The 13,273-nt window shown below is 42.5% G+C and overlaps 1 protein-coding gene across 2 annotated transcripts; it reads right to left on the bottom strand.

Moving 5' to 3' along the window:
• Window positions 1–669: 669 nt before the first annotated feature.
• Window positions 670–9,872, bottom strand: LOC125136151 (zinc finger protein 883-like). Of its 2 annotated transcripts, none has more exons than XM_047796841.1 (4): window positions 9,839–9,872; window positions 8,612–9,067; window positions 7,959–8,106; window positions 670–2,385 (listed from the first exon to the last, which is right to left on the bottom strand). In XM_047796841.1, the coding sequence occupies exons 2-4, from the start codon at window positions 9,020–9,022 to the stop codon at window positions 1,001–1,003; spliced, it is 1,944 nt and encodes a 647-aa protein (XP_047652797.1). In that variant the 5' UTR covers window positions 9,023–9,067; window positions 9,839–9,872; the 3' UTR covers window positions 670–1,000. The 2 variants fall into 2 exon arrangements, with proteins under 2 accessions (XP_047652797.1, XP_047652796.1); XM_047796840.1 differs by lacking the exon at window positions 9,839–9,872 and adding an exon at window positions 9,203–9,832.
• Window positions 9,873–13,273: the final 3,401 nt, after the last annotated feature.

Below are 13,273 nucleotides of genomic sequence, written 5' to 3'. Positions count from 1 at the left end.
GTGCTTTAGCCACAATAGCCGCACTAGACTTGGATTGACTGGAGGCAAAAACCTCTATGACCTTCACATCGCTTAGGAAATGAACACATCCTTTATTTACAAAGAAATACTACTTCTGGAGGGGGGGATCAGGAGCAGTCTGCAGGTCACCCACTTCTGGTCAGAGGATTAGTTAGGTAGCCAAGGTGGGAGGGAAACAGAGACAACACATCTCAAACATTCCAAGCCCTTGGATGTTCCAGTGACTCCAACTGGTACTAAGAGAAGCTAAAGCTAGTTAGAAATCAACATGATTTGAAAAAGCAAAACATAAAGACTCAAGAATTTAGTAGAACAAAAACTGTTTTTTTTTTTTTTTGGAGTTTCCATTATGGCACAGTGGAAATGAATCCGACTAGGAACCATGGGTTTCGGGTTAAATCCCTGGCCTCGCTCAGTGGGTTAAGGATCTGGCATTGCCTGTGCCTGTGGTATAGGCTGGCGGCTATAGCTCTGATTAGACCCCTGGTCTGAGAACCTCCATACGCCACAGGTATGGCACTTGAAAGGACAAAAACCAAAAAACAAACAAAAAAACGAAAAAAAAACTGTATTTTTTTACAGCTGTCCTTATGTACTTTTTCATTGTATTATTTGACATTTCATTGCATTTAACAAAGGTAACCAGAATAAATTTCTTGTTGATGTTTATTTTCCCAAATTCTCAACTTTCATAGCATTTATGACCTTTATAACAAATTTTCAATGTGGTATCGCTGACGTTCTTTAAATAATGAAATTCAAGAAACATTTTATCTTATAGAAAATTCTGGATTCTACTTGAAATTATCACCCAACACCTTGGCAAGGAGTCATTTTAGTGGATCCTCTGGTGCTTCATTAGGGCTGAGCTTCCACTGCAAGCTTCATCTCATTCACCCCACTGCTTGTGCTTAGCAGGATGTGGCCTTTCTGATGTTGCATCAGCATTGCTCTTTGCCTATAGGTCTTCCCATACTCTTTACATACACGTATAGGATTTTTTCTCAGAATGGACTCTCTTATGTTTATTGAGATTTGACTTACAGCTGAAGGCTCGCCCACATTCAGAACATTCAAAAGGTTTCATTCCTGTATGGATTTTGAGATGATGACTAAGACCTGTCTTCTGACTGAAGGCTTTGCCACACTCTTTACATTGATAAGGCTTCTCCTTGCTGTGAATCCCTCGATGTTCAATAAGATGCTCTCCCCTTGTGAAGGCCTTGCCACACTCAGGACACTGGTAGGTCTTATCCCCAGTGTGGATTCTTTTGTGGTTCTTCAGGGCAGTTAACTGTGTAAAGGTCTTCCCACACTCATCACACATATGTTTTCTTGGTTTAGGAGGGTTTCCGTGCTTCCTTCCTAACTTGTGTTTATTAAGGCCTGAGTGTTGACTGAAGGCTTCACCACACTCATCACATTTATAGGGCTTCTCCCCAGTATGACTTCTCTGATGTATGATCAGGGTTGAATTTACTCTAAAGGTTTTTCCACACTCAGCACATTCATAGGGTTTTTCCCCTGAGTGAATTCTGTGATGTATTATAAGTTCTGAGCTTCGGCTAAAGGCTCGTCCACATACAGGACATTCAAAAGGTTTCTCTCCAGTGTGGATTCTTTGGTGTTGGTTAAGCCCTGCATACTGAGTGAAGGCTTTTCCACATACTTTACATTCATAGAGTTTTTCTTTACTGTGAATTCGCTGATGCTCAGTAAGATTTGAACGCTGCCTGAAGGTTTTCCCACACTCACTACATTCATAGGGCTTCTCCTTGTTGTGGAATTGCTTATGTTCAGTGAGGTCTGCACTATGGCAGAAGGCTTTCCCACAGTATATACATTCGAAAAGTTTCTTTTCAGTGTGGAGATTTTGATGCCTTTTAAGAACCAATCTATGACTAAAACATCTGCCACACTTATTACATTGATGGGGCTTTTCTCCAGTGTGGATTTTGAGATGTTCTAAGAGTTCTGCTTTCTGACTGAAGTCCTTGCCACACTCTTTACATTGATAAGGCGTTTCCTTGTTGTGAAGCTCCAGATGTTGGTCAAATTCCACATGTCTGATACAGGCCTTTCCACATTCAGTATATGGGTGTGGTTTTCCTCCAGTGTGGATCCTCCTATGCATCTGAGGGCTTCTTGTCCAGGTGAAGGTTTTCCCACATTCATATGTCTTTTCACCTGTGGCATCCCCATCCTGCATTTCCAAGCTTCCACTAGGCTCACTGTCTCCTCTGTATGTGGCATGCTGAGACACAGTTTCAGGATGTCCATCAGACCCCTCCCTACATGGTTCTGTTTCTTCACAAGGTTCCTGTTTCACTTCTAATGTCAAGTGCTCAGTCCTCACACCACCATCTGAAACAGACCATACAACTTGAGGAGAAAAGGCAACTCAAAAATAATTTAAGAAGCAGACAGCAGGGTTCAAAATTATTTTAGATTTAACAGAGGATTGTATATCTTTTCTTTATTTAGAGTCAGGGGTTCAGAGATACAGGTCAGACAAGTAGAAGGAATGGGAATAATACAGGCTTGGGAGTGAGAAAGAATAAAACATGACTGGGGAGTCCCTGTTGTGGCTCAGTGGATTAAGGATCCAACTAGTACTCATGAGGATGCAGGTACAATCCCTGGCCTCGCTCAGTGGGTTAAAGGTCTGGAATTGCTGTAAGTTGTGGTGCAGGTCGTAGACATGGCTCACATCTGGCATTGCTATGGCTGTGGTGTAGACTGGCAGCTGCAGCTGATTGGATCCCTAGCCTGGGAAACTCCATATGCCGAGGGAGTGGCCCAAGAAATGGCAAAAAGACAAAAAAAAAAGCATGGCTGAGTTATCAAGAGAATATGGTAAAGTTGACAGGATGTCACTTCCGTAATTACATTAAGACTGTAAGTGCCATCTACTATGAGATTTTCTCTATTGATACTCTCCTTTGCTGGCTTGCTGGCTGTGATGAAGAAAGTCACTATTTGGAGAAGCCCATGTGGCAAGGAACTGAACATGGGTTCTGGCCAGTAGCCAGCAAGGAACTGAGGCCCTCTGCCTGACTGACAGAGAACCAAGTCCTGCCAATATCCATGTAAGGTTGGAAGTGGATTCTACCCCAGGAACAACTCAGGTGAGACTTCATCTCTGGCATCTTGACTGCAACCACATGAGAGACCCAGAAGTGGAGGGCCCAGCTAGCCATACCCAGACTCTTGACCCAGAGAAATTATGAGATAATAAACAAGTGTTGTTTAATTGCTAACTTTGTGGTGATTTGTTAAGCATCAATTAATAACTAATATACCACTACTACAAAAATATAAAGCTTCCTAATTATAAGAACTACCACAAATAAAAAGAGAGGAGGAGGTAAAACAAACCACATATTGCAAATCATATGCTGAAGTTGTCTTTGTGGCCTGGTGGAAACAAATCTGACTAGGAAACATGAGGTTGCGGGTTTGATCCCTGACCTTGCTCAGTGGGTTGAGGATCCGGCATTGCTGTGAGCTGTGGTGTAGGTCACAGATGTGTACACTTGGATCTGATGTGGCTGTGGCTGTGGCTATAGCGTAGGCTGGCAGCTGTAGCTCCGACTTGACCCCTAGCTTGAAACCTCCCTATGCCACGGGTGTGGCCCTAAAAAGCACACACAAAAAAGAGAAAATCATATGCATGTATTTGTATATCAATACACACCTGTGTTCATGTATGTATTGATATACAAATCAGTGAATTTATATACTTGTGTATATATGAGACATTTCTTTAAAATTATGCTAAGATCAAATAAAACTGTCCTATCAGGCATAGTAATAAATGCAAACAGCTAACTTATCTATTAAAAGAAACAGGTTAGATTTGGTCACAGAGCAAAACCCAACTCTACTATATATAAGAGACACATCTAAAATAAAATGATTGAGAGAGTTATGAATGAAGGATGAACAAGGGTAAATTAAGGAAATTCAAATAAAGAGAAAGAAGGCATCATGATCTCAATTTCAGAAAAAAGCTGAGTCAGGCCAAAAGCATGAAATGAGACAAATGAAAGAGTACTTTATAAAGCTAAAAAATATGTATATAATTTATAGTGACAAGGGAACAGATACAAATAATTATACAGAAAATAATGGAGGAGCAACTTTCCTACAGCAGAAATTATAGATGATATAAAGAGACAAAAAGACTTCGTCTTCTGTCTAAAAAAGCACCAAATGGACAAAAATGTAAAGATACAGAAATTTACAAAATGAAGGAGTTCCCATTGTGGCTCAGTGGTAACAAACCTGACTAGTATCCATGAGGACTCAGGTTCGATCCCTGGCTCCACTCAGAGGATTAAAGATATGGCATTGCCATGAGCTGCAGTGTATAGGTCTCGGATGCAGCTCTGGGATCTGGCGTGGCTGTGGCTGTGGTGTAGTCCAGCAGCTGCAGCTCCAATTAGATCCCTAGCCTGGGGACCTTCATGTGCTGTGGGTGTGGTCCTAAAAAAAAAAAAAAAAAAGATTTACAAAATGAAATCAATAAATTAAACCTTATAGATTTAAATCTTATAGATTAAATATGGATATCAAATTCTGTATCCTGAAAACAGAACATCTTTTCAGATGTGTAGTGACCATTAATAAAAACTTTTTTCAAAGAAAAACTACAATAAATTCAAATTTCTCTGATCACAATGTAATAAATCTGAAATAACAAGACTTTCCATCTGAAAATTTTAAAACTTCCAAACAATTACTGATTCAAAAGCAAAATACATATTTTCAGATTTCCTAGAAAATAATGAAAATACTATATTTCAAAACATGTAGGATTCATCTAAACCAGTGTTTCATGAAATACTCATAGCGCAAATGTTTATATCAGTAATAGATCTATAGGTCAATCCAGCTCAAAAGTTAAAAATAAAAAGTAACTAGTAACTAATTAACCAAGATAATCTGCTCATTTAGACATTTTATAGTCTTTTCCCCCTTCTGTGTCTCATTCCTCCTCCTTATGCTTCCTGGGATCACTTCTGATACATACTACTATATCCTAAAGTAAGTAAATTAAAAAACAGGAGTTCCCTTCATGGCTCAGTGGTTCATGAACCTGACTAGGATCCATGAGGATGTGGGTTCAATCCCTGGCTGCGACCAGTGGGTTAAGAATCCAGTGTTGCCTTGAGCTATGGTGTAGGTCGCAGATGCAGCTTGGATCTGGCGTGGCTGTGGCTGTGGCATAGGCTGGCAGCTACAGCTCCAATTCGACCCCTAGCCTGGGAACTTTCATATACCATGGGTGCGGCTCTAAAAAAGCTAAAAACAAAAACAAAACCAAAAACAACATGGAGTTCCCTTGTGGCTTAGCAGGTTAAAGGACCCAGAGTTGTCAGTGCTGTGGCTCAGGTTCCATTCCTGGCCTGGGAACTTCCACATGCTGTAGGATCAGCCAAAAACAAAAACAAAACGAAACAAAAAAAAAGGAGAACATAAGGAAAGAATTAACAAAAATAAACGCAGAAACAAAATACGATATAGAAAAATAACAGAACACTGTAGTTGTAAAATGAACAGAATACATCAACATGAATTCATATTTTTTAGCAAAAAAAAAGTACATCTAAGCTCTGCCCATAAAATGTCCTAGAAACAGTGTTACCCCAGTAGTAAAGAACACTCCTAGGAGCCAGATTTTAAATAGAATAGCATTAGATAGAATCAAAGCTCCTTCAGAAAGGATTGATACCAGATCTGGGCATAGGGAAAGTACAAGTGAGCCTGGAACAATTTATTCTCTCCAGAAAGCAAGGATTCAAAATTGATAGAGTCATGGCAAAAAGAGACAGCAGCAAGACTGAAGACATCCACACCAGGTCAATCTGGGCATTAACAGGAGTAATAACTGTATAAACAACAAGGTCCTACTGCAGACCACAGAGAACTATACTCAGTATCTTATGATAATGGACAAGAATATTTAAAAAGTATGTATATATATGTATAACTGAATCACTTCGTTGTTGAGCAAAAATTAATGCAACACTGTAAATCAATGTTATACTAGTCTTCAATCAAAAAAAAAAGTGGTGGATTGAAACACACTGACTCAATGAAAATTCCTAGGTCCATCATAATACTAACACAGAGAAAGTCCTAAAATTTCATGTTGCTATTTGAGGTGCCTATTAACTCATTCCTTGAATTTGAAAATTGCAAAATTAAGCATCAATCATGACTGCCTAGTATGAAGTGACCAAATAGATAATTTGGTGATTTCTTTATTACAAAGAGGAATGCCAGTTAATAATGTACAAGGAATGAAAGAATTACAAAATCATTCTTCAACCCTTAAAAAAATGGCTGACCCATATAAGAATTTTCAAACATTTTGTACTTTGTTGATGGGAAACTGGGCATTCACATAGTGCCAAAGTGACAGCACACCATTACAAGGGAAAAAATTAGCTGTTCAGTGTCAAAATCCTAAGCCAGGGATTAATAGGGGGTTGCCCAGGTATTAATGGCTATTATTACCTGAAATTAATTCTGGCCAGAAATGTTTAACTTGAATCTTTCAATCTTTTTCCAGTTTATGGAAATATAGTGTATATGGGCAGCAAAGTAAATGACACAATGAGGAAGCAACCTGATAAACTCCAGAGGATAGGAAACTGTCCTGGGCTCATCAAAAAGTCTGGGCTGTGGGGGGAAAAATGGAAGAGGGAAATTGTTCTAAAGCAAAAAATAATTTAAAGGGTAGTTCCCGTTGTGGCGCAGTGGAAACGAATCTGACTAGGAACCATGAGGTTTTGGTTCAGTCCCTGGCTGCAACCTGTGGGTTAAGGATCCGGCGTTGCCATGAACTGCGGTGTAGGTTGCAGACTCCGCTTGGATCCCACGTTGCTGGGGCTGTGGTGTAGGCTGGCAGCTGTAGCTCTGATTAGACCCCTAGCCTGGGAACCTCCATATGCTGCAGATGCAGCCCTTAAAAAAAAATAATAATAATAATTAAAAGGCATAACAACCGGATGTATTATGTGGCCCCGGATTCTATCCTGGTTTGCACAAATCAAGACATTTTGGGGAGTTCCCACTGTGGCTCAGCAATAGCGAACCTGATTAGTATCCATGAGGACATGGCTTCAATCCCTGGCCTTGCTCAGTGGGTTAAGGATCCAGTGTTACTGCAAGCTTCAGTGTAGGTTGCAGACATGGCTTGAGTGTGGCATTGCTGTGGCTGTGGTGCAGGCCAGAGACAGTAGCTCTGATTCAACCCCTAGCCTGGGAACCTCCATATGCCTCAGGTGTGGCCTTAAAAAAAAGACATTTTGAAAAAAATAGGCCAATTTGAAACTGGATTGAGTTTAGAGAGCATTGAAATGTAACAACAGGGAGAGGGGAAGATTATTAACTGAACAAAATATAAAATACACACAGAAACGATCCCTTTTTGGTAAAAAGTATGCACATACGTGTATACACATATATGCATATAAAAGATATACACGTATGAAAAGTCATCAATTGTAATCTCTGGGGGATAGAATGTTGTGCTTTATTTTCTTATTTTTTGACTATTTTTAACTTTCTATAATGCATACATATACTTCTCTGGTTAATAATGAAAGGTAATTTTCAAAAACCTCACTACAGGTTTACAATGCTAATATCCTATCAGGATCTACTTAAAGAGGAAAGCAACAAACTACCTGAAAATAAACATGCTATTGACAATTTGCAGAAAATCCACCTCTAGATATTTAAAATCAACATACTACTGAGATTCTTCTGAAATGACTTACCGCCTTTTAATCATTATTTCCTAAAATGTCACCTTTGTTACATCTTTAACAACTCTCATTGCAAGGAAGTACATGTCACACTCAACCAAAAAACCAACTTGAGTTAATTTTGGCCCAAATTCCCTAGAGAAAATCTTGCCTCACCTCTTTCCTCTGACGGTTGGGGCCCAGGTCCTTCACCCTTGAAATGCATCACTGAGGGTTGAACTTGGGTATATGAAGATTCTTCATCTAGTGTCTGAAGGGTCACTGTCTGCAAAAAGATCTTCTGTTCCAGAGCACAAGCTGAAACCTAGAGATAAGCAGCACTCATTAAGCCTGTAGGGATAACATGAATTTAACAGGAATTAAATCTTAGGGAAGTGTCCCCTAGAAACATCCCCTGAAAGAGACTAGGAGGAAGAGAGACCAGGACCTGGGGCACTGTGAAGCAGCTGAAAGGATAAGCAAAGTAAACATTGATCAAATCTTGTTTCTGTCACTTCATTTACTGGCGACATGTCCTTGCTCTGAACTTAGTTTCCATGTGTGATACCACCTACATCTCTGTTGCTGTGAATGTTGAGTGATGTGTAAAGTAAGAAACACAATGTTTATAGAATGACTTCAGTATCTTTACTCATCACCCCTGAATCTGCTGTTTCCCACCCTTTCCCACCTTACAGGACTGCCTTAGCAAGAAGGTTCCCTGCTGAATGCTGGATTTTCCCACTGTTCTCTCAGAGCCTCCACACTTGAGAAAATTTTGCTCCTAGGTTCCCCACAATCACATCTGACTAGTCTTTTCCTATATATACATTTCTCTTTCGTTCCAGGTTCTCCAGCAAGGTCACTGCCTCCTCCCCACTCTCTGGATGATGTTCCTGCATCCAGGCCTGGAGCTCTGGAGGCAGAATGGACAGGAACTGCTCCAGCACCAGCAGGTCTAGTATCTGCTCCTTGGTATGTGTCTCTGGTTGGAGCCAGTGATGGCAGAGCTCCTGGAGCCGGCTCAGGGCCAGACGGGGTCCAGGAGAATCCTGGTAACAGAAGTGTCTAAACTGCTGCCTGAAGATCTCCCAGGCATGAGGCTGGCTCCCTGGAAGGCTGAGACCCTGATTCCTGGGGTGGTCCTCCTCCAACTTCACTTTCACCATCACAGGCCCCTGTTGACCCCATGGGGCTTGGAACAGAGGGCCAGCAAACTTTCTTGTGTCCACTGCCATCATGCCTGGCTTCTGTTGGAGCTTCAACTGGAGGTTTCTGAGGGCGCCCTGGGGAATAAGAATGAAGTGATAAGGGGATACATGGCATTCACTTTGAAAAACCCACGCAAGAAAGAAGATCTGAAACCAGGGTAACTAATCTTATTCATTCATTAAACCCACAAATATTTATTAGAGGCCTACCTTGTACAGAAACTGTTCTAGGTGTCTGAAATGCATTAGTGAAGAAAGATCTCTGCCATCGTGGAATGTCCATTCCAGTTGCAGCAATCAACAGTTATGAAAAGTGTGCAGTATGTTACAGAGATATGTAAAAATATATAATTGCCGGGAATGCAGACTTGTTTATTGGCAGAAGACTCCTCCAAATCCATCATTAAATATGTGTTATTTATTTAGAGGCCCCTAGCTTAAAGCAAAAATTTCAGCTTATCACTTGCCAAGAGTTTTTTTTCATACTTGAATTCATAAGCCCAACCTGTGGGAATGGAAAAGGTACGAATAGTTTTTGTTCTAAAGTGGCAAAACGGAAAGCGAAATCCCACTGAGCTTCACACAACATTGGCTGCGTAGGTCTCGTGAGAGCATCGGAGGCCGGTTCCCAAGAAGAGGATCCCCAATCCAGGGACAGGGTCCTGTCAGGGATCCCTTGCAGCCTTCAAGACAGACGCCTGCTCCCAGCCACACAGCCCCGAGCCTCTCGAGGAACCGAGCATCCCCCAGCCGGAACCAAGGCTGGTCCCAGCTTCTCCGCGCACCTCAGCATCCCCTAGCAGGGCCGAACAGGACTGAAGTGTTCGGACGCAGGGGAACACTCACCCGTAACGGGATCAGGAACAGTGTTCCCGGAAACGGACGCGGAGCGCGCGCTCCACTTCCGGCGTCTCCTGGAGGTCACGCCCCCCCAGCGCGCGCCCGCGCCCCGTCTCTGCCCACTTGCTAGGGATGTCAGGGTGACCTCGCCCGGCCCTTTCGGTAGTTATTCAATTCGAGCGGTTCAGGAAAAAGGAGGTGGAAGCAGCAACGCTGCGGTGACCGGTAACCGTGAACCCAGTTTCTGGATCTCTGAAATTAACAAGAAGAGTTTCGGATTCTCCCCTCTCGTGAGCCCAGCAGGACCTCTTAACTGAATTAACGTATGGGAAGAGTGCTTAATGACAATAGATTAAAAAATGATTGGTAGGCCGTTGGCGATCAGCATCGTTAATCTGTTTGTCCCCCCTCTGCCCGTCTCCTGGATGCTTTCATACGTCCTAAAACCCACTGCCTCTCAGGAAGGAAAACCATAGCTAGACTTTAGGGTCTCGTGAATATATTGAAACAAAGAAGAAACACTGAGAAAACAGAGATGGTAAAGAAATAAGTAAGATATGGAAGCTGTTAAGGCGAAAAGCTTGGGCCAGAATGCAGTAAAATTTGAGAGAACGCATGATCCTAAGAGCAGAAGAGGATGGAGGTTTTACTGAGTAGGGTTGCAAGAGAGGACTCTAAGAGTAGGTGAGCTCACTGCTCAGAGGGAAGTTCCTTAGTGAGTTGCTGCTTTAGTCAGTCAGCATCACAGGATTGGGAATAATAAAGGGAGTGACACACAAAAAGGAGAGGCAGTCAGTCAGATGAATCAACATGTAAAGTGAGGTGCTGGAATTTTGACAAACCAGCCAGAACTTTAAAAAGTTGGCTCTGTCCCACTGTGTAGAGATCATGGGGCATCTGGAACAGATTCCTCCTGGCACAGGAAAGCAAGACTCAGAATATTGGTCCTATAGGAACAATGTCCCTCACTTTGGAGATTCTCTCTCTCTCTTTTTTTTTGCTTTTATTTTTTTTAGGGCCACATTCGTGGTATATGGAGATTCCCAGGCTAAGGATCCAATTGGAGCTGCAGCTGCTGACCTACCCCACAACCACAGCCACAGCCAGATCCGAGCCGCATCTGGGACCTACACCACAGCTCACAGCAACGCTAGATCCTTAACCCACCAAGTGAGGCCAAGGATCGAACCCGAAACCTCATGGTTCCTAGTCAGATTTGTTTATGCTGCGCCATGATGGGAACTCCAGGAGTTTCTCTTGTGCTGAGGCAGACACTCCCTGTCCTTCACAGTGCAGGACTGAATATCTTAATCTAGTTCTTTCTCAATTCCTTCTCCCTTTCTCTCAGTTCTTGATGCCTCAGAGAAAATTAAAAATCCCTTCACCTAGAAAGAGGAGGAAAGACACTAGCAATATTGAAGGGATTATTACTGAATGGAAAAGGAGAAACAAGCTATTTTGGAAGCACCTGGAATGAACTTACTGGTCAAATCTTAGAAAGCCATGGTTGAAGATGCTGTTTCAAGGCAAACACCTAGAATGACACCAGGCAGCAACCATGGCTTTCTGAGACTGGCAAAGTGACCACTCCTCACATGTGTAGGAGCAGGAGCTTTGGAACCCCAAACACAAGACCCTCAGTTCACAGAAGCCTGGCACCCTGGAGGATGTGGAGAGCTGATGATATAGGGCAGATTCTGGAGCAAAACCAACCCTGCCTTGTAAACATTTCTTCCTTCACGTTTCTTCTCTTCCCCATCCACAGTGGCTAAACATCTGTCAAACTGTACTTACTAGAGATTACATATATTTTTTTAAATGAGTGAAATCAGATAGTAGAGGATAGTGGTTAACAGTTTATAATTTGGTGTCACCAATTCGGATTCCTCTGCTGCTGTGTCCCCTTGAGCAAGTTGCTTATCTCTCTCTATCCGTTTCCTGTAAGAGGACAATAAAACTAAGAGCACTGGACGTTAGAGGATTAAATGCGATCTCATGGGGCAAAACCATGAGCAGAGTTTTTGACAAGCATACACACTATTGCGAGCTATCTCATTTATGAAAAACTCTGAATCCTAAGAGTCTAAGGAGGAATAACTAATATACCCAACCCATTCACAGTTCACGTGTAAAGTACACACTTTTACTGAGCCTGCCTGAAACGGGTCAGTTGTTCTGCAGAAGCTATAAAGTGGGCAAATTAGTGTCCTCCTTGGGCCTTAACCGTATACCAAAAAATCCTGCATGATCTTTATAATCCAGAGGCCAATTGTATAATTAGATCATAGACCTAGGACACTTGACTCCACTGGTAAACAACAGAATGTTAATATGTAAATATATTATGTAGCCCTGGATTTAAATGCAGAAGAAGCTCAAACGTGTGCCTCTTTTCTAGTTTCTTTAAAAGATAAAAAAAAGAGCAGTGACAAACCAAGCCGAACAGTGTAGGGAAAAACTGCTAAGGCTGCGGAGACAGGTCTTCGCAGAGCAGTAAGTGCTAAGGGAATAAAGCCCACTCGGCTTCCTGCTCCTACGAAGTAACACTACGCACGCCGGGTCAGGGGGGTTTTTGTGAGCGTGAAGGCGCCCTTGGCAGTCGGGGCTGGGCAGGGACAACAAGGAGTCTCTTCCACACGCAGCCTCAACTCTAGCCTTCTCTCTACAATCCGCTCAGGAGCTCCAATTCTTCACCCAAGGTCGGAAAACGGCCAGCTCTCTTCTAGAAAGCTCGAACACACAAGGATACAGCCAAAGTCATCTAGGATCTCGGTCCCTGAGATCTTACTTCTGGGCTTTGCAGAGGAACTTGGGAGGTTTGGGCATCTCTATGATCTCTCCCGGGACAGACTGGGGGTTACCAGACCCTGCGTCCTCAGCCGCCCTCGACTCCACGGCGCCCTCTGGCGCTCAGCCTCCTTCACAGCCGAAGTCAAGGCTGTAGACCCGGTCTTGCTAGAAAGCAGCCTGGCGCCTTCTCCGTGTCTGTCGGGCGACCGCTGCACCCAGGTTACATCGGGAAACAGCGGAAAAGACGCCAGACCCGAAGTCAGGAGATTTTAAAGTCTTGCACTACATCGCTTTAAACACATACTCACTTTCTCTGTTCCAGGGACCAAAGTAAATTAAATCGACAGGACAGATTTATTATAAAATGTGTGGATGGGTGACGACGAACTCAGGTTATTCCAACCTGTTTAGCTTACCAAATAAGTTTTAGGCTTTCTAAGGGGCACTGGGCGAGTCAGGGTGGGATTTCTCTGAAGGATGCGCGATCCTGGGTTTGTTCCTACATGCTATTACCTCCACAGTGCTTTGAATTTCTTTAAAAAGGACTCAACATGAGAGGTTTACTTAAGCAAATAAAACACAATTTTGATGTAAAAAGCCCAGACAACCAAATTTTGATATAACCTACTTCTCTATACAGAACGCTTTGAA

Source organism: Phacochoerus africanus, chromosome 9, assembly GCF_016906955.1.
Source record: "Phacochoerus africanus isolate WHEZ1 chromosome 9, ROS_Pafr_v1, whole genome shotgun sequence".
Classification (NCBI taxonomy): domain Eukaryota; kingdom Metazoa; phylum Chordata; class Mammalia; order Artiodactyla; family Suidae; genus Phacochoerus; species Phacochoerus africanus.
The sequence above is the reverse complement of the archived record's forward strand: the minus strand, read 5'-3'. Positions and strand labels throughout refer to the sequence as shown.

Bases quoted from the DNA above. Each gene is read 5' to 3' on its own strand.
- LOC125136151 (XM_047796840.1), bottom strand. From the start codon at position 9,238: ATGCATTTCAGACACCTAGAACAGTTTCTGTACAAG. The intron at 9,068-9,202 runs GTAGGCCTCTAA...CTTATTCCCCAG, and splicing joins TAGAACAGTTTCTGTACAAG to GGCGCCCTCAGAAACCTCCA. The intron at 2,386-7,958 runs GTGAGGCAAGAT...GGTCTGTTTCAG, and splicing joins CCAACCGTCAGAGGAAAGAG to ATGGTGGTGTGAGGACTGAG.